At 33.4% G+C, this 20,229-nt stretch overlaps 2 protein-coding genes and 1 non-coding gene across 11 annotated transcripts; 2 read left to right on the forward strand and 1 right to left on the reverse strand.

Annotated features, from left to right (window-relative positions):
• The first annotated feature begins 1,543 nt into the window (after positions 1-1,543).
• TRNAQ-UUG lies at positions 1,544-1,615 on the forward strand. The gene has a single exon. It is a non-coding gene; the product is annotated as a tRNA-Gln (tRNA).
• A 3,187-nt stretch (positions 1,616-4,802) lies between these two features.
• On the forward strand, positions 4,803-8,957 carry LOC111396947 (EID1-like F-box protein 2). Of its 7 annotated transcripts, XM_023023574.1 has the most exons (5): positions 4,803-4,879; positions 4,963-5,020; positions 5,641-5,660; positions 7,380-8,150; positions 8,584-8,957. In XM_023023574.1, exon 4 carries the CDS (start codon positions 7,389-7,391, stop codon positions 8,130-8,132), a length of 744 nt encoding a protein of 247 aa, XP_022879342.1. In that variant the 5' UTR covers positions 4,803-4,879; positions 4,963-5,020; positions 5,641-5,660; positions 7,380-7,388; the 3' UTR covers positions 8,133-8,150; positions 8,584-8,957. The 7 variants fall into 7 exon arrangements, with proteins under 7 accessions (XP_022879342.1, XP_022879341.1, XP_022879339.1 ...); XM_023023573.1 differs by lacking the exon at positions 5,641-5,660 and having other exon boundaries at positions 4,963-5,095; XM_023023571.1 differs by lacking the exon at positions 5,641-5,660 and having other exon boundaries at positions 7,377-8,150.
• A 2,330-nt stretch (positions 8,958-11,287) lies between these two features.
• LOC111396948 (probable galacturonosyltransferase 14) lies at positions 11,288-16,894 on the reverse strand. Of its 3 annotated transcripts, none has more exons than XM_023023578.1 (6): positions 16,312-16,893; positions 15,687-15,742; positions 15,397-15,552; positions 13,720-14,310; positions 12,604-12,906; positions 11,288-12,042 (listed from the first exon to the last, which is right to left on the reverse strand). In XM_023023578.1, exons 1-6 carry the CDS (start codon positions 16,532-16,534, stop codon positions 11,761-11,763), a joined length of 1,611 nt encoding a protein of 536 aa, XP_022879346.1. In that variant the 5' UTR covers positions 16,535-16,893; the 3' UTR covers positions 11,288-11,760. The 3 variants fall into 3 exon arrangements, with proteins under 3 accessions (XP_022879346.1, XP_022879347.1, XP_022879348.1); XM_023023580.1 differs by lacking the exon at positions 11,288-12,042 and adding an exon at positions 12,049-12,525 and having other exon boundaries at positions 16,312-16,894; XM_023023579.1 differs by lacking the exon at positions 15,397-15,552 and having other exon boundaries at positions 16,312-16,894.
• Positions 16,895-20,229: the final 3,335 nt, after the last annotated feature.

Genomic DNA, 20,229 nt, shown 5'->3' on the forward strand with positions numbered 1-20,229 from the left:
CCAATAGATCGTGAGTAACGTATCATCACGTTTTTGTTTAGACTTTATGGCTCTTTTCTTTGGTGTTAAGCCTTCTTCGTCTAAAATTATTAATAATTTTTAAGAGGAATTTTAATGAGTCTTATAAAATATGTGAATAATAAATGAATACTTTATCCGTCCCATAAAAATATTCATATTTTTCTTTTTCGTTCATTCCAAATTATAGTCATGATTATTATTTGAGAGTATATTTAATATATTAGTTTCATAATATGTCCCTATTCAATGTGCTTTGTTATCTCAAATATAATTTAATAACCTTGATTATTATTATTTATTTTTTATGACGGGGGAATCCGCAATCGCTACCCTTCGAGTGCACATTGGGTAAACTCTCGAGCTGACGTAATAACCTGCAAATCACGCCAGTCAGGTAAACCGCACTAGATATACCCCGTGCAACATGCTCGACTGAGAAAGTGTTGGTAAGGAGAATCGAACTCATGACCAAAGACCTCTACGCCCACCTACTCCACCAACTCGACCATCCCATGAGGGACATAATGACCTATTGATTGCATTAATGTTGGAGTATGTTAAGAAAATGATAGTAAAATTTATTATTTTAATTATATTAACTAAATTTTTTTAATATGTGTGGGAAAAATAGGACTATTTTTAAGGACGGAGGGAGTAATAGTTATGAATGTGCGACTAAAATTAATGTTTGAATTTGACTGAGGGGAAGTGCTACATATACATAATTGTCTACATAATGGTGTTCATAATTACACGTGGTACTAGATCTAACCTTTAATTTAAATTTCACACTTACACATCAATAATTGGATGATTGCCACATCACATTATGACACCATTATGTGCAATAATTATGTACAAGTAGAATTTTTCTTTGACTGAGTAAAAAAGGAAAATATTACTCCCTCCATCTCACAAAGATAAGGTTGCTTCAATTTTTACACAAATTAAGAAAACTTAATTAATATTGTTGGAATTATAAATTCCACTTGTGTTTTTCTTGATATATCCCTCCATTGAATCATCATATTTCATACTTATTGATAACAAGATGCACTAAGCTCCTGTGTGATGGCCCTTATAAAGAGAAATTGGGAGAAAATAATATTTTAGATATTGATTTTTTAGAGAATATGTAATTAAAAAGCATAAAAAATGTAGATTTACGTGCGAAATATCAATCGTGTAAATATGTGGTTAAAAATGAGTATGACAATTAAAGAATTTTAATTTAAAGAGAGCCAAACATCAAACATGAGCTAAATAAGGAGAGATTAAGAAATTAACCATACTGCAATAAGAAAAGTGATTTATAATTTGGGATAAACGAAAAAGAAAAGAGTCTACTTTAGAATAGTATAGTAATGTTTCGAAAAGCACGAGCAAAGCATAAATAAACACGAGAAGTTTATACATATTTTTTCTGATATCTAATTTGTGCAAATTCCACAAAAGAAGGTGAAAATGTTATTCTCTCCAAAAAGAAATGTATAAAATATTGTAAAAAAAATTAACAAATGATGGTTCTATGGTGTAGTGGTTAGCACTCTGGACTTTGAATCCAGCGACCTGGGTTCGACTCCCGGTAGGACCTTTTTTCTTTTATTTATTTAGTAAGAGCCAAAAAACATAAGAGCCTGTTTGCTAAGGTTAAAACGTTTCTTAACAAAAAAGGTCATTCTTTTTATGGTTTAAATTTTGAAGTTAAATGATTTCAAATTGTAACTTGATCCCTCCATTCTTAGAAAACAATAAAAGTGCCCAATAACTACAAATTTATAAAAAAAAAAAAAAAGACAATGAAAAGGTATATAAAAAATGATTATTATAATAATAAAGCTAGTTAATCCATCTCCATCATTCTTCCCAAATTGATGAAGATTTGTCCTTGAATCTTATTAGAAAAATACACTTGTCTATAAGTTTATTAGAAAAATATCTACAAACTCAATAGCTTGTGCTAATTCGACCTCTAAATGAATAATCTTGACATGACATTGGATTAACGCTCATATATTCAACGACAAATTTAGAATCGCAGTATAGAAACTTAGCTTTTGGAAATATTCACCGTGTTTAGTTTCTATATCTATACTTATTGTCACTTCATAAGTAACTTTTTTTTTTTTTTTTACAAGCAATAACAATTATGTCGTTGCTTGATTTGGATTAAAATCAAAATTTTAATGTAAATCAAAGTTAACAATTAATTTTAACCACATATTTTATTGGATCTACAACTTTTCAACTATACATTATATCAACTTTTATTAAAATCTATAAATAATGAAAAATAATAATCTAATTTTAATTTCTACCGAGGGGAATTAATAAGATCAATGTGTTATGGCATCTAATATTAAGTTATTAAGAAGCAATATATAAATTCAAATAGGTTGGAGGAGAATGTTAAAATGGATACGAGGTGAGAATAAAATTTGCACAATATACTTAAATTCACAATGTCCAATATAATCAACATTCAACAATTATAAATAAGAAGACACTAGGCTTATTTATCATATCTCAATTACCTAATCAATAATAACAAATTAAAATTTTCTATTGTGCTTACGAAGATTCATAAGAAACATTTTCTCGTATGGATTATCAAAATAAATGAACAAGATATTCAATCCTTTAACGAGAGGAATTTATCTGAAAGATCAGCTTATCAATAAATCAAGAAAGAAAAGATGTCAAGTAGGAGCAAGAGGATCATATGAATGTTCGTTCAATATTCAGAAGCTCAAAATAGTATGATGACAACAAGGACAAGGAAACTCAACGTGGTAAAACAGAAATACAATAGTTGAATCTAAAAGATACGTCTAATTTATGAGGTCATCCAAGAGGGATAAACTATAAAATAAAATAAAAATAGTACGTGACTTTGAGAAAAATATTAAAATAGCATGCATTGCATGTAGCCTAGAACTAGTTTTATATTTAGAAAAGAGCTTAAATATTATACTTTCAAATGACACAAACTATTAAAGCAACTTAAGTTTAAATTCCTTTTTCATAGTATAGAAAATACTTTTAGTTATACTTCTTTACTTAGACTTCTTTTGAATAACAAATGCATCGATTTTATATTTCATGCGTTGAGAAATCTTCTCCTCGTTTGTCTTCACAAGTGCTTTGTTGGAGGTATTATTTCCCTATTTGGTAGGGAATAAAATCATTTTTTTAGTAAATTTCAATAAAAGTAAATGAAACGTGTGGTTGAAAAATTGTGGATCTCACAAAATATGTGATTAAAATTAATTATTGACTTTAACTTAAATTAAAATCTAATCCATACCAAATGGTTCTCTTCCTTTCAAATTAAAATTAGTCAGACACAATTTTTATGATGAAAATCAAAGTTGAATAAAAGCAAAAGAAAGAATTCAACTAGATATAAATATTGACAACAATAATAATTTTATAAAAAATTAACTTTGGTAGTGGTCTTATAGAAGAGAACTAATGGAAAAGAGGAATTCTAAATAATATTTTTTAAGAGAAAATAATCCCATATCGAATAAACATAAATACTTATACAACATATAAGAATTTAAGCTACTCAACTTAATAATATTAATATTTCAAAATAGAAACACAAGTCTTAATAGATGTATGAGGAGTTTTAAAGCAGTAGTTAACAAAAATAATCATATATACACACACACACACATATTGTACAAGTCAACCATTTCTTGTAAAAAATACAATGTAATTTTGACTTTAGTACGAAAACATTTGTGCTCCGAAAACCTGCAAGCAGTCCGTAGGCGTAGTAGAGGAAAAATTCATTACGGTCGAATGAGAGGTAACTATTTTCAACCAACGAGGAGAAATTATTCAACGAAGCCAACTCGATATGTTAGCTACACCTAGGGCTGGGCAAATCTCTCGAATCGAACTCGACGATTTTTGTCAAATTAAATATCCGAACGGGTATTTGAATTGAGAACCGACGGGTATAGTTCGGTTCTCGGTTCTAGACCAAGAATCGAAGAATCTAATAAGAACCGAATCTTTCTAATTTTTTTTATATTAAATAAATCAAATTATTTTAATTTTAATTTTTTCTAAACAAATTAACAATTTCAAATCCAAAATTTTGGCCTAATAATTTGTTTTATTTCTAATTTTTTAATTTTTGACCAAATTACTCATTTTATTTTTCATATCTTAGCCGAACAAGATCCAACCCACTAAATAACCATAAACAACTACACTAAAGTGCATAACGCTGTTTTGACTCTCGCAGTTTCGCTGATATTCCAAAACCTATTCAATCGTCGACCGACACTATGACCTCCGAGCCAACCGAAATTTTGACCATAGTGATCATTTGAACAAGGTAGTTTACCAGTTTCTGACATTTCAAAACCATTGAATGTGTCATTAGTTGTATTTATATAATGTTATAAATGTTAAAAAATTTAATTATGGTACAGAACCGAACGGAATCGAACCCGATCGGTTCCATAATTATATTTGGACTTGACGATTCCATTTGCTAAATATTCGAATCGACTCGCGCCCACCCCTAGCTACACCTGAATGACCTGATCGCCTTAGTCTACTCCCAGTAATTGAATTATTTTAATGCAAAATAACATTATCTGGTAATCACCATTTTTTCTCCTTTTTCATTCACCACAAATATATTTAAATTTTTTTCTTGCAGGTATAAATCGTCAAACCCCTTTCTTAACCTCCTAGATTTTGCAGATTCCGACACTGTAACTTTTTTTTTTTTTGGCAAAAATCGACCCTTTAATAAGTCAGGACTGTAACTTCCTTTTTCTTTTTTGGCAAAAATCGGCCCTTTAATAAGTCAGTATTTGTTGCTCGTATTCAGGTAATTTTTCCAATTTTATTTGACCTATTTTCGGACTTTTGTCCTTGCATTTACATGCATCCCTGAAATCATTTTTCTTGTAGGTGGGTTTCTTGGCTAAGATTTCTGGGCAGATGCTGAAAGTACTGAATTTGAGCTGAGGTTAGAATTTGGGGGCTGAGTTCAAGATTATTCCGATCTGGCCCAGTTCATGCTTGTTTATTTTGAAGTCAAACTGTATGTTTTCTTTTAATCAAAAATTGATCTTATGGGGTCCTTGAAGAATCTATTCTGAGGGGAAATTTGTGCTTGTCCTGTGTATTTATGAGGAAAATGAAGTGGTTTTTTGTTCTAATACAGCATGAGCTTGGGTTTAATGGAACTTTGATATAACGAATGCAGGTTCACTTGACTATCATGTGTTACTTTAGTTGGATTTTTAACTCGTAGCTTTAAAAATTTTGGAAATTAGGTGGTATTAGTGTAAGATGCTTTGTGTATATATTACACTTATTTCCCTTCATTTCTTATAATTTTTTATTTATTGTTTATTTTTTTGTACTATGATGTGGTATGAATGATACTCTTTTTTTCGTTTGTGTTTTGCTTGTTTCTTGATGTTGGTTTTCTTCTGGCACCAAGTATGATCTGGTTTTATTGCATATAATGTGTCTTCTTTAGAAATAAACAATTTAAAGAAGTTCAAATACATGTGATTCTTTTAGTTACGAAGTAGATGAATTACTATCAATTTCTTTCTTTTTCTTCGCTTCTATTTCGAGGGGATGAATGATGACCACTGGTGAGTAAGAAACTCATAACTAAACTTCATATTGAAAATGTCAAATGTTTCAACAATCACAAGGTTTGCATATTGGTCCTTGAGTTTCTTACTTTTTCTGGAAGCTTTGTAGTTCTTTCTTGCATAACTTGGAGATTATCATACCTGAACAACTGACATATGCAGAATAAGCAACCACCTAAAATGCCTCCTAACATAAATAAAGAAGCAAGAAACCACAGTTAAAAAGTATGTTACTTAACTAGTCAAAGTGGACTGTCTACTCTAAAACTTCCCTGACAATCACAAGCGTTGAGCTCTACTTACTAAACTATATCTTCTCGAGTCAAGTGGATCATGCATGAAGTAGTCAAACCCATCTACTACTTATACAATCAGCAACACATGGAAAGAAGAAGTACTACTGCAAAATGAAAATGGGTTAGATGCTATCGTTTCCTTCTCCAAGTAAGATTCAAATTTACAACCAATCAGTTAATAGCTGACTGCTCTATTCTAAGCTATTAAAGAAGAATTGGAGATTAGATCTCATCTCAGTTTTAGCATTCTAGCTTCCTCTTCGACATGAAGCGCTTAATGTTTCCCAAAGTTGATCTTCTGATTCGACAGCTCAAGCACATATTCTTTTTTTAAATTCATTCAATTCAATATCAGATTATTCATTGCACCAATTCATCCATTATCTTCTGGATGAGCATCAATGAAGTTGATGATAAATACAGAAGCTCTGATTAATCGGGTAGGAATCATTGAAACATCAAACCACCTCCACCAATATGGGTATGCCTGTTTGCCTAGTCTCTTTGAAGTTGATGCTCTATTCAACAATAAAATATATTTTTGCATGACTATCTTATGTACTATACAATCAGTTCTTTTTCCTGAATTTTACTAAAGGTTTGTTTCAAGCTAGTGCTAATTGATGAGAGTTACTTCAGGAAGGGAAAAGGAGTGAATCAAATTCATTTATGTGCTCTCTGAGTTCCAATGAATGCGTCCCAATCAAGTATGAGCTGGAGATCCGAAAATTTTGATGGTAACACTTATAAGAAGTTCTCAAAAAATGTTGAGGCTTTAGATCCAGATAATACAAGCTGATAAGGCAGTTATTGCCCTTGTGAGGAACTATTTATTTTTAAAATATCCTAAGTCCTAACCTTAGATCCAACAAGTCACAAGCTAATCACAACATTTATAATGTCTCCAGATCAAGTATGAGCTGGAGATCAGAAAATTTTGTTCGAAACTCTTATAAGGAGTTCTCAAAGAATGTTGGGGCTTTAGATCCAGATAATACAAGCTGATAGGTTGTTACTATTCCTTGTGAGGGATTATTTATTTTTAGAATCCTAAGTCTTAACCTTAAAAAATCCAACAAGTCACAAACTAATTAAGTAATTAGAATTTATACTGCAACATGCCATTTTAATTCTTATTTCTCTAAGAGTTTGGGCCACTATATATAAACTGAGACTAAGGTTGTCAATGATGTATGTATACCTTGCAATGGAAGTACGGTGCAATACTTAAGCTACTAATACGTTTTAAAGATTTTGGCCTCAAGATTGGTCAAGCTGTCAATTTCCTTGTTGCTGCTCTTTATTCAGGCCTTCCATTAGATTTGTAATAAACCATTTATGATGATATCACTTGTTCGATTGCGGCTGATATTGAATTTCAGAATAAAAGATACCTATTTATTCCTGTTGCCATTAGCAGGTGAAGACTATGATTCTCACAAAGCAATACCGCTGCATACACTCGGCAAGTTGTCTGTGCACTAAAGGGCATCTCAGTGAAGAAGTCATTTTCCTAGTTTTTCACCACTTAAATTGGAACCCTGTATTGATTGCAACGCTTTCTTGTGCATGCAAATGGTTCGATGATCTTGCTAAGCGAGTCCTGTGGAAGGAGTTTTGTAGGACACGAGCTCCTAAGATGACGCTTGATTTGCAATCTAGTGGGAGTCATAGCATAGATGGGAACTGGAGGGCACTCGGGAAACTGCTAATATACTGTTCTGGATGTAGCAAGGGTAACTTGTTCAATAACCTTGACGTTCCCGGCCACTTTGTCCATAGGACACGATTCTCAAGGACGTCCGGAAAAAGCTTTCTGTTATCACAATGCAGAACAGATGTTTTGTATGTGTCTGATCCTTGTGAACATCTTGACCAAGGGGATGAAGGGGACATTGGATTCTTTCGTGGAATATTTCAATGCTTTGCAATGTCAAAGGTAAGGAAAAAGCTGATTGACAGAGGCGCTCCACTTCATCCTACAGAGGTGTGTCCCTATTGCAAGGCAAAGTTGTGGAACATGCTACAAGCAAAGATGATACCATCGAGTGCCAGCTGCCGGTTAGGTGCTTATGAGGACTGCATTGAGTATTATGTGTGCCTTAATGGGCATGTGCTTGGTACTTGCACCCTCTTGCCCTTGTCTGATACAGAAGAAGCATCTGAGGAGTGACATTTTGGGGGAATTCAGGTACTTTTTTTTCTCATTTTAAATTTATGTTCAATTTCGACATTCCCAACATGTTTGATAAGCAGTATTAGACATGACTGGAGAACATTACAAACAATATTTTCTTTTTTCATTATTTAATGTTGTCCGGTCAAATTCTGTATACCAAACACGCACTCTATGTTCTCAATTTTCCTTCCAAGATGACATTCTTTATTGCTTTCTCTAGGAGAGGGGGTTGGTTTAATGCTCATTCATTGACAGACATGTGAAAATAGCACTCATCTTGGGAATACTATTTTGATGTCACTTAGACACTTAGTACTTTTATTCAATGATTTGGCATGATGATACTATTCCACATTGCCCCTCCATGCCAATGATGTTGGATTCTACCGAATTAATTTGCTTTTCTTCTACATCTTATCTAATAAATGATAACTTTATTTACCAGTTGTGCAATATCAGTATATTGATGCAATTGTCTTGTGGAAACTTGGTGGATGAGAAGTGAGTTTGCATCACATGGAGTTCAGCAGAATCCCTCTTTGAAAGTTGAATTCCAATGTAAAGTATATCATTTCCTTCCAATTGACAGTTTGCCGTTAATAACAAGTTTGTTTCCTTCATTGTTAGTTACAAGATTGTTATATAAACTATGTTGTCCGTATGTACATTGTATAACCTCCAAAATGTATCAGAAATTTGAACAATGATCTGTAACATTATACACAATGGGCCGCTAAACTATCTATCAGTTTCAACTTCTGAGAATTGATATTTGCCCATCATTGCTACAGTTTCAGTCATCCTCGTTTATTCTTTTCATTTTCTTGTTTGGTTCCTTGTAATCTCTCTCTATATATATATATATATATATATATATATATATATATATACTGTTGATTGGCAAATAAAGCCTGCTACTATTATTATTTTGAAATTGCTTCAAGTTTGGATCCTAATTCAAGTTCAAGGTATGTCTTAAATATAACCTCTTCCAGCTAAGAAGCCACCCGCATGAATCTCATTACATGTGACTTGCATGTTTGGTAAAGTGAATTAGACAGGATTAATAAAGAAAAATAAATTTTGTCCATTGTACTGTGATATCTTGTCTATTTATGTCCAAAAAGTTCATCACAATTAGGTTCTTGCTTCTTAGAAATATTACCTACAATCTGTTTGCGTCTCATTTGGTGGTTTGTATGATACAATCGAGTTGTTGTGATCAATATGTAGGACAAATAACACTGATAAATTCGGGTTCAACTGGGATTTAGGAACAAATGTCCTGACATGGCTGGCAGCTAGAGGCAGTGTTTTAAAAATGTCTATCTAGGTGGCGCGTAGTCATGAGATGTGGACAAAACGCTTTGTTTTGACAGTAAGCGTGAATTAATCAGTCAACTAGGTGCTCTTCATTATTATTATTATTATTTTATTTTCTTCCCTTTTTTAAATCCTTTTACTTGACTTTAGTTTATCAATTTTTTTTATTGTTTTTGTTCTTCAAAACGCTTTTATCTGACTTTAGTTTCAAGTTTTTAAAGGACTTTATTTATATAAAAGTCAAAAATGACTTTGTTCGTTAAAGATATAGATAAGATTTAAGCTATAATGCTATCTATTGTGTAATTATTGTTTTTAGAATTATCATTTTGTTAGAAATGTCGAAAGTACATATAAAATTCCTATAAATCTATCAAATATGATTTGTCTAGTTGAAAGTTAAAACCATAAAAAAAAAAGGTCGACTTTTACATTTTGAAAACTTGGAAATTGTATAATTGATTAATTGCAGAAATTATTAAGTAAATATAATATTTTATAATTTTATATGTTTGGAATGTATTATTTTAATTATTAAGCTCCCGTTAGGCCTCCAATCTTTCCAAATTTTAATGGTTGGAATATTATTTTTTTTGAAAAATGAATGGTTGAAAAAGAATGATTTTTTTATTTGCGTGTAATATTATTTTATAGAAGCTTGTGTGGTCAAAAATAAGAGAGAAAGAATGAGAAGAAGAATGAGGATCAAACGAGGGTTAAATGTTTTTTAGAATAATTAAGTATTTATAATAATAATAATAATAAATGCCCCTTTTTATCATTTAGAAAACTTCAAGCTTAATCATGCTTTACACTTTTTAGTCCCCTGACCAGAGGTGTGAAATGGACAAATCATGGTGGCGACGGACTAGACATGTCAATAGTAAATGAGGACTATGCGGAGCAATGTTTTTGAAAGATTTCTATACAAAAACAAATCAAGGCGGCCCTTTGCCATTGAAACTCCAATGTCACATGAATGGTCTATTGGAAAGCGTTTGTCACTGGAAATCCAAACTACAAATAGTGAAAGTCGGTGATCCAAATTATATGGGATTTCTGGTTCTTAATAAAATATGAAGTTAGAATTGTGGATATAATTTTCCCTTCAATTTGGAATTGGTGTTAATTTCAATTAGCCTTGATTAATAACCATAATATGAGCCGAGTTGAGTCAAGATTCTTTATAGTACTTAGTATCAGTCTATCTAGCAATGTGATCGTACCAAATTGAATAATGTGACAGTGACTCTACAACCACATAAAAGGTTGCTGAGTACTAGTGGAGTTGAATGCCATTACTTTTCTATTAATCTTTGATTCCATTGTTTCCAAGCAAAGGACAAGCAATGCCAAACACACTGTGTAGTATCGCGGGGCATTTTATAGTTCTCATCAAGACTGCATACAAAGGAAATCGAAACTATATAAAACTATAGATAAGCCCTTCAATAGCTATTGTTCACGTAGTAACTCAATGGTTGGACTGCCTGTGCTCTAAGCTGCCTGGTATAGAAAAATGAAGACAAGGATCTTCTTCAGTCGATCTCTCTTTCCCATCTCAGCAATACTTTCAACCACCATATATATTTATATGACCAACATAAAAGATTTTATATGATCAATTATATATAAGAATTATTTTTCACATCTTTAATGTTTTGTGAATACTACAGAACAAAGTGACTGATATATGATCTATGATATATATATATATAGTTCTCTAACTCAATCGGGCCCTGTAAAAACCTCCATAGTCGATTTAATTAAGTAGCCTTAGACATGAACTCCGCAAAATTGGAAACTATTAAGTATAAGAGAAAAGGGAGAAAAACCATTTCTACTGCCAATGGGGAAAAAGTGCAGGAACATCACAAAGGATTGTATCCTAGCTCCATTCGTCCATGCATCAACTTGCATGATCAATGGCAATGGAAAAGATCTTCTGCCAAGCCCGTAAAGCATTATATACTTCTAAGCACTAGCATATAGGCAAGGTCCACGAAGGAGGTCAAAAATAATGTCGGTCCAACCAAAAACTAGATGCCGAGTAGCTACTCCAGAGACTTGAACAATGAATCTTATGCCCAGGCTAACAACACTGGTTCTTTTCTTTGGAAGTTGGGGACCGGCAGTAACTCAAAAATATGCATAACTATTTTGGGGTGGTTTTTAGTTTCTTTGAGCTTATCTTGAAATGCAATTGATAAAGTTATCTGCCTACTGAAGACTTCTAGCACAATCGATGGATTTTCTTCTGTCCCATCACTTCCTTGGTGCATAATTTATTTGTTTAAAACTACTCCAAGATGTGGCAATTCCTAATAAATTCATTAGAGTAATTAACATACTTGTTCCAAAATGGCCGGAGATGCTCAAAGCCAATCTCCAACCACGGTTTTGACTGGCCATTGTAGTGAATTACAGCAGCCTTTTTCACGTTTTCAATGTTTGTTTTGCTCTGATAGCCCAATCCAAGCATGTGCCAGGAAGGATCAATTGGATGAACATGACCCTTAAATGCAATCAAAGCAGGAGGTAAAGTGCCAAGCTTCCACAACGTTAGATTTGAACTCAAATTCTGCAAGAGCCCACAACTGAGTAAGAACAAAGGCATATTATCAACTAGATCACTCATCCGACAATCTCAAAATTTGAATGCATACAACTTTTTGCCTGGTTTTAATTTTAACAAGCCGGTTATTTAGACTGCATACCTTAAGCAAGAAGCGTAGCACATTTAAGTTTAGAATTATGCAACACACATTTAGACGAGTTAAAGTTGAGTGCTTAGAACATAAAAACATTTCAAGTAGATGTAACTTCCCCCAATTAAACACATGTCAAAGGGTCCAATTCGGGGGCATCTCAAAGCTCATGGAGTGTCAAGTTGTTAGTTGAAACAAAAACAAGTGAGGACCAATTGTGCAATGAAACATAGCCCGTTAGAAGTCCATAATCACAATAATGACATTTAAGGTTTAGAACTGTATAAATGACTTGCGACTCCTGCAGGTAGAAGGGTGAGCAATTCTACTTGTGCTGATGACTCCGCATCGTAATTCTATATAATATGAACCAACAAAAATAGTTAAGGTAGATAATTAACCTAGGAGGACATTGAAATATAATTAAATTTTACCTCCTTGAACCAGGCATGATAAGTGTCTCTGATGTTTGTCTTTCTCCATGCACGCAAGTCAAAAACATTCAGCCCATATGCCCATGCACATTCATCAGGATCCAAACTGTTAGCTATAAGAGGATGAGAAAAGTTGAAGTAGTTCCTAAATCTCTTAGACATTACCCACAGATCTTCACCTCTACACGTTTCAACAGCTCCATTAACTTTCCCATTAAGGTCAATTTCCCAAAGAGGGGACAAATCATGCTGAATTACAACATCATCATCAGAGAACACCACCTTGTCAAGGTTTGGAAAGAGCTGCACAGCACAATCATATAATATTCTTAGCATTTGGAATATGAAAAGATAAATGGAAGGGAGAAAAGAAAATTCCTGATCTCAGGTGTATCATATAATAGAATAAACAAGTAAATGAGGACTTGAGTGTTAACCTCAAATTATATCCCCCATGGGCTAGAAAAATGCCCATTATAATTCACACAAAGCCAACGGCATACTCCAATTGTTTTGACAAGGTTTTATTTAATCGATCATGGTCATCAAACTCTTCTTTCAAGTTTTAAAAGAGAGAAGCTTACGCAAAAATTCAGTAGTTATGCATAACAAACCACACTTGATCACTTTGTAAGATCATGAACTAGAATATATTCTAATCATTATTTTAACTAGAACCTTAGCAGAAGAAATGATCTTTGAGACCAGATGTAAATCAAACTGAATAAAGCACGCCCTGAATTCATTTATAGCTAATTAACTCTGTCACAAGTCCACAACTGATAATCAGTCTCAGTTTACTTGTTATGAATAAGATCGTTTTATTCTCTATTTATCCCTCCAATATGGTTAGGTTCCCAGCGGAGGATATAGTTTCAATCCCATATATGTTCCAGTTCTATAAAGTAGTTTTCAAGGAGCAGAGGATGGACTGAAATGTGATTGTAAGATTGTCCAATGGTGTGTTATATGTAAGCAAGAAATTCATGGGATGTGGAGAGAGAATCCTCTTATCTGCAGTATAGGTTGATTTCCGAATAGCATAGACTTCTCCATTAACATACTTTATACACGTTACATCTGATGGAAATATGTATTTAATTGCCAGCTAATTACCTCTGGGAGATATATGCGGATATGATTGAGAATTGAGATGTACTTGGGACTTCTAGCTTGTAATTTTGAGGCAAATGTCCGAGGGGTTGTACTGCTAAGATTGGCCCCAGCGACATGATTTCCATGGTAGTAATTCCAAATCCCATTGCGGTTCTCCTCAGCTTCAAGTACTGGAACATTCTCTCTTGTTAACCAATCAAACTGATGAACTCCTCTCACTTCAACAGTAGCAGGAGAGACAGGATTCAAGGCAAACCATGAATGCATGCCTGCATATGTTTTCCTGTCAGTTATGACATGGAAAACAACCTTTTCAGGATTTATAGATGAATACACAGCAGATGTGACCACAACCGAAGCAGCAAGAATGTTGTCGGTAGACAATACGAAATGATGGTACGAATTGTCAGAAAGCAAAGGAAGAAACTCCGGTGAAGGCAACTGTTTGCGTGCATGCGCATTGGAAGAGTATGCATCGGTCAACCTTAAAGAGAGGCAGTTAATGCCCTTAGGAATTGCACTTGCGGCAAAGTGTTTGTTCGTTAGCTCTGCAAACTTTGACTCCCTTATCTCCCTTTCTGATTTCTCCATCTGTCAGGCAAAGGTACATAATTTTAAGCTGAATAATATTTGTAAAACAAAGTTGAGAACACCCAAAAGTTTTAAATTCTGTATATGCCGACGCGATTATAATTATCTCAGTAACGCATGACATATTGTATGTGTATGCACGTTCAAATAAACACATGCTCTGCAAAGTAAGCTAAAAAACAAGGTTTATCATCTGCTATTTACTTCATTTTTCATCCCTTAAGATCTGCTTTTCTCTTTGTTCTTATCCATTAATCGAATACAAAGGAAGTGTGCTAAAAACATCTCCGCACAAACGAGTTTAACAAGTTATGATAAAGACAAGTTCTAACTTCAACACAATTGTGCCAAGCAAAACCTATCTTATGTCATCAAATTATTTGTTATTATGTAGCCACACATTGCATCTTTCAAAAAACCATATCTAGTTTGACTATATATTGCTATCTTTTTTCATGTTATATAATTACTTGAACAAAACTCTTACTAATTGCCAAAGGAACAGCTTTTTGCATCTTGAATGTAAATGAAAATAATAATTTGATCTTATGACCTCAATTCTTCACAACTGCAAAAAAACACACATTGTGGAAATACCCAATGCCTCAGGAAATTACATTAGGTCATTATCAAGCAAAATGAAGTGCAAAACTAAAGAGTTCATTGAATTACTAAGCAATTACTGGTTTATATATCCCTGCTTTTCAGAAGAAGCTGAAATGGACTGCTGTTTAGTCCTACTTCATTTTGGCATGCCCAAATAAAGTCGCTTGTCATATATATTGGTACAAATTTTAGTCAACATCCGAAATCATCCTCCTAGATCAACCTTATCACAAGACATGTGATTGATAAGGGTGTCAAGTCTTATTTTGATACATTAATTCGAGGGGGAAAAAATAAAAAAATAACAGGTAATTGCACACACCAATGGATTTGGGTTTGGGAAAAGTGAAGGAAGGAAAGAAGGGTGCTAAATAGACTGCAGTATCTTTTACAAGTAAAACTTGACTTGAGTCAAATGTACATTGTAAACCAAAATAAAAATGAAATTTTGAAGAGAACCAGTTGTTAGATAAAACATACCATTCCTTTCAAAATGAAAGCAAATTCCTTTGCATTGTACTTATTCTTTTTCATTTCAGAAACAAGTTGACTAAAAGACTGTGGGAGCTTCAGGATATCAGGCACTTTCTCAGAGTTCACTTGATTGAGAACCTTAACAAAATCTTTGACAGTCCTCTGCCAGAACGGTAACAATAACAAAGTTTAAGATATTCCCTCCATAGATAATTATCTCAAAATTAAAGAAAATCTGTCATATAATCCAAACTAGTATGCATAAAGTGCGACTGTCAAATGACTACAAAATTTACCCCAGAATCATCACTTCTACCAAGAAGCTTTGGCGTCAACCTTCTTCCTAAACAATCTGAAAATGAAAAATGAAAGAGAAAATTTTACACTCGAATTTCATGTAGATATGTTAATTACCATTTATATAAAAGAAGACTGTTTCAATGCAACATAAGGAAAGCACACAAAGAAAACACAAGAACGAGTATGACTGTTGTATAATACCTTAAGAGTACAAGTCCTTGAAATAAAAGAAAAGACTGTGCATTCAAATTTGCTCACACTGAACTCCAATATATTTCAAAACACGAAAAGAGCAATTTCCAATATCCCAACAAATTTACAGCAATTCCTGACCACATAACATATGACAAGAAAAACTATTAGAGGAACTCTTTCAAATTCTAAATTCAATGTGGTACTCCTTAGAATCTCGCTTGGAGGTAGTTCTTCTTCCTTTTGTTTCCCATCCCACTTGGTTCTTTCTGTTTTCTTCAAGGTTCCGTAGAGTACCAGATTGGAATCAGAAGTTAAGAAAAAATTCCTCAATACCCTCTCTAAGAGGTAGCACAATCATGAAGAATGTAGAATGACATGAAATGCAAAAATAATTATAAAAAATTGAGGTAAATTCTAGCCAATTACCAAATGAGGAGCACTTGTTGACACCCTCGAGAGTAATGACAGCTGTGAGAATGAAGACAAAGGGCAACAAAAAAGCAAGAATCAAAATGGCGTGGAAGAGCGCACGGAAGGAAATGTGACGAGGCGCAACCTTGATCTTCATCAAATCGCCCCCTCCTCCATTGCCATTGCCACCGTTCGATATCGTTATACTTCTCATGCTGGGTGAGAAGTGCAGCTGCATCTTCCTCCTCCGCAGCCGTCCTCCGCCGCTATCTCCTTCCCCCGGATCTCCCTCCTCAATTCACAATAATTAATATTATCGCTACTAACAATTCGAATAAAAGTAATCTTCTTCTTTGAGAAAAGTCTTCCGGAATGGTTGTTGAAATTTGATGATGCAGTCATCACCGATAAAAATCAACGATCCTAATTTCCGTTCTGCATATGAATTCAAACATTTTTGTGAATCGGTGATGCATTAAATGCAAGAAGGATTAATAAATCAGCGAATAATCATATTAATCTTGATAATATCTTTCTCTATTATTGCTTGCCATTTTTGATTGATAGTGTAATATTCCCGTCATTCTCTCTGTGGTTCAGAAGAGTTGAATGAGAGAGAGTATTTACTGCATGTTTGGTTACGGTCATGTTTGGAAGTGATCTTTTCACTCAAAAAATTGATTTTTTTATCATTATTTTATTATTTTAATTGTCATATTTGACTTCATCTCTCACAGGTGGACTCCACTTTTCTCCTAACGGTCAAAAAATCAATTCTCAAAATCACTTCCAAACAGGCTGTAAGGTTAAGATTTTGAATTGCAATTGGTTTGCTTGGCTGATAAGTAAGTTTTAAATAAACGTTTAAAGTTATAATTACTTAATCGCATGAATATATGAATAATTATGGGGGGGAAATCATAGCCCCCATTTTGTTTTGCCTAAAATTAATTTTCTGAAAATTAATTTTTTAATAAATTTTGATAAAAGTTTATAAAATATATATTCAAAAAAGTTGATAAAAATTATGGTTCCAAAAAGTGTGTTGCTGAAATTAATTGTTGATTTTGATTTAAATTTTTATTAACTTTATTAGCAAAATTAAACGAGGGCTATATACTTTTTGATGGATCGAAGAAAAATTAATTTTCGATTATTTTCCACAAAATGATGACGAAACGTAAAATTGGTACAAATCTTTCCAATTTCCAACTCATAAAATGGCAAAGGCAAATGGAGTTTTTGTACTCTTCCGCTAATCCATGAATATGATCTATACATCTCGATCGAGACAACTCGATAACAGACCACTTCTTTCGAGGCGTGCCCCATGTTTTTCTATTGTAATAATCCAATTGCTCCAATCCCTTTAAGAAACTTTCATTATTAGGTTGATTATAAACTTTACATGTTTTCAGTGAATCACAAACTTAGCCTCTGTTTGGCAGAATGTTTCTAGAATAAATTTTTGAAAAATGATTATTTTAGAAAATGTGTTAAGAATGTGTGTGTGTGTGTGTGTGTGTGTGTTTGGGGGGGGGGGGGCTATAAATCCATGTGCAAAATTATTTTGCCTCCGTTTGCTACCACTAAAAATTTTATTAAAATCTAAGTCAAAATCAACAATTAATAACGACATATTTCATAGGATCCACAAATTTTCAATCATATATTCAATTAATTTCTATCAAAATATTAATCTCTACCAAATGAGAGCTTTATTAAAATAATGTAGGATTTAAAATGAGCTTGAAAAAATAAGTTCTAAAATATCAGAGCCAAACATGGCTTAAAGTTATTGAAAATAACAACCCAACCCCTTATAACAGGAATTTTTGAAGTGATAGGCCTTTTGGGTGTGGGGCTGTTGAGGGAAATTGTAGAGTGCATTTTGTCAGTAGTGGATTTCTATATGTGCTTACTATGCAGAGTAATTTGTTGACAGCTTCATTTATTTTGCTTTCTTTCATTTGTGTATAAGATAAGATTGTGAAAGTTACATAAATAGGAAACATGGTTATCAAAATGTGTTCAGAAAAAGGAATTCAAGTTGTTAGTGTAGTGTAATGAATGGATATGACATGACATGATAATGAATCGACACCATATACAAGCAAAAATCAAGTCCAAGCAAGGTGATTGAATGTTAGCGAAAAGTTGACTATCAAGTATCCAACAACTAATTGATACGACAAAAAACCCCAATTTTCCCGAGAAGGGCCAACTCAAACCATATGAAGACAATTTGTTGGTCCCAAATTTGTGACTAATGTGACTCAAACTGGTTTAGAGTAAGAAAGTAAGAAACAACAAGAAATTAAACACACGAGAATTTTCGGCTAGAGGCCTCAAAGGTTCAGCGATCATTATCTAACACTTAATCCCCCATTGAGCATCCGTTAGAATTACACTCAAATCCACTAGCACAGCCCAAAACACAAGCAAGAATATCGATTACAGAAGAACATCAAGTGTTTGAAAAAAGTTCTTCCTCTCAACTCACTCTCTACCATTCCACAAAGAAATCAAAAGCTGCTCACAAATAAGGATACCTGTTATTGGTTAGTAGGCCTCAAAATTCTACTCAACGGTTTACAAGATTATCACCTAGATGGTGAATCTCTCATAAATAGCACGAAGCAAGACAGAGAATATCGAGAGACTAGGTTTCAACCACACCCTTTCAAATGACTATAGACGGCATATGTATCGTTTTCATCTAACCATGCATCCAACAGTCATAAATTGTCCATGCATCAGCCATCCATTTAATTTAAGTTACAAATGCAATAATCGTATTTAAGAAACACTATTTCTTAAATCTGGAACCTTCATTTAGATGGACTGAGCAATTGGGCCTAACAATGAAAAGATCAGTGGGCCAGCAATCAGTTTTTGGGCTCAAATTTTAGCAACCCAATCTTTACACCGTTTAAGGGTGGAAATTACGCAAGCATAGTTTTTTAAAGATTACAGTTCAAAAATCAGGTTAAAGGTTTGTTTATTCAAAAACCATGTGGCAATTCTATAATTTACTATTAATAATAATATATTATAAAATTAAATTATACACCACTCTTTAATCCATCCAAAGCCAGATTTATCCCAATTTTGTTTCTCTCTAACCTATCATCTCCCTTCCTTCTTTCTATTAATATATCTCTCTACTTTCTCTCTCTATCATCTTGGCTCTACACTTACTCCTTCTATCATTTCTCTTCTATTCTCTCTGTAAACAGGAAGTGGAAATCAATTTCTAAGATCCCACTTTTCCAATTTTTTTGATTAGGGCTCAAATTGTCACTGTAGCGTTTTTGTGGTGGTTTTGCACTAGCTTATGTGGTAGTTTTTGGTAATATTTGTGGTGGTTTTGCAGCGTGTGGTATTTTTTGAGATGGTTTTGTGGTAGTTTTCAAGGCTTCTTTGTGGTAGTTTTTGAAGTAGTTTGTGGTGATTATTTTTTGAGGTGGTGGTGTTTGTGGTGGTGGTGGTCGCATGTTCAAAGAGTGTATGTCAAGCGCTGTGTTGATATTTGTTGGTGGTGCCTGTAATTATGATAGGTCATGGGTCAGATGTACCAGATCACACGTTATTATGCATTGGTCACATAAATATTCACAGGTTAGAGATCAAATAGAATTGGTCACAGATCATGTTTGTATCTCACAAGTCACACTCCACGGGTTTCCAGGTTATGTTGCATAGATCATAGATTAATGGTCACCATGTGTGGGCCACAGATCAATGTCCACAAGTCACTACAAGTAGGTTATAGATCAATTAAAATTAGTCACAGATCAATGTCCATAGGTCACATATCAATGTCCACATGTCACGGATCAATTAAAATTGTTTATAAATCAATGATCATCACAGGTCATATGTCAAAATGCATAGGTCACAAATCATAAATTCAAGAGAAATACTCACACG

This window comes from Olea europaea, chromosome 7 (assembly GCF_002742605.1).
Source record: "Olea europaea var. sylvestris chromosome 7, O_europaea_v1, whole genome shotgun sequence".
Classification (NCBI taxonomy): Eukaryota; Viridiplantae; Streptophyta; class Magnoliopsida; order Lamiales; family Oleaceae; genus Olea; species Olea europaea.